The sequence below is a fragment of the Halyomorpha halys genome, unplaced genomic scaffold (genome assembly GCF_000696795.3).
Source record: "Halyomorpha halys isolate HHAL.00 unplaced genomic scaffold, Hhal_1.1 Scaffold242.1, whole genome shotgun sequence".
Taxonomy (NCBI): domain Eukaryota; kingdom Metazoa; phylum Arthropoda; class Insecta; order Hemiptera; family Pentatomidae; genus Halyomorpha; species Halyomorpha halys.
Genome location: NW_027106343.1, coordinates 35,561 through 35,886, shown reverse-complemented (window position 1 = coordinate 35,886; position 326 = coordinate 35,561). Strand labels below are relative to the sequence as shown.

At 38.7% G+C, this 326-nt stretch overlaps 1 protein-coding gene across 5 annotated transcripts in view; it reads right to left on the bottom strand.

Annotated features, from left to right (window-relative positions):
* DIP2 (disco-interacting protein 2) overlaps positions 1–326 on the bottom strand; it is a gene marked incomplete at its 5' end in the record, with an annotated part of 91,726 nt that overhangs the window by 58,511 nt on the left and 32,889 nt on the right. For 4 of the 5 annotated variants that reach the window (XM_067044687.1, XM_067044683.1, XM_067044684.1 and 1 more), the window contains 1 exon segment: positions 173–262. In XM_067044687.1, coding sequence (XP_066900788.1) covers positions 173–262 — 90 coding nt within the window. 5 annotated transcript variants of the gene reach the window in all.

Below are 326 nucleotides of genomic sequence, written 5' to 3'. Positions count from 1 at the left end.
AATCGGTCTCAAACAAGACATTGAAATATACAGAAAATATCTAACCCAAGCAAGATTTTTTTTTTCTTTTAAATTGAGAATGTTGAAACAATGCGGAATAAACAAATAAATTACTCCTTCTGAATAAATTTTGAGATAAATAAATAGTTGTATTGTGATAGATGATACATACCTGAGTGATACCTGCTCTCGTTCCTGGTCAGCCTCCTGTTTCCCCTCCGCCTTGCCCTCGTTGTCGGGCTGCTGCCTCCGCTACCACGGGCTGTCACAAACATCTTCATCATCATCAACCTCATCAACAACAACACATCTCCTCTTTTCTATGA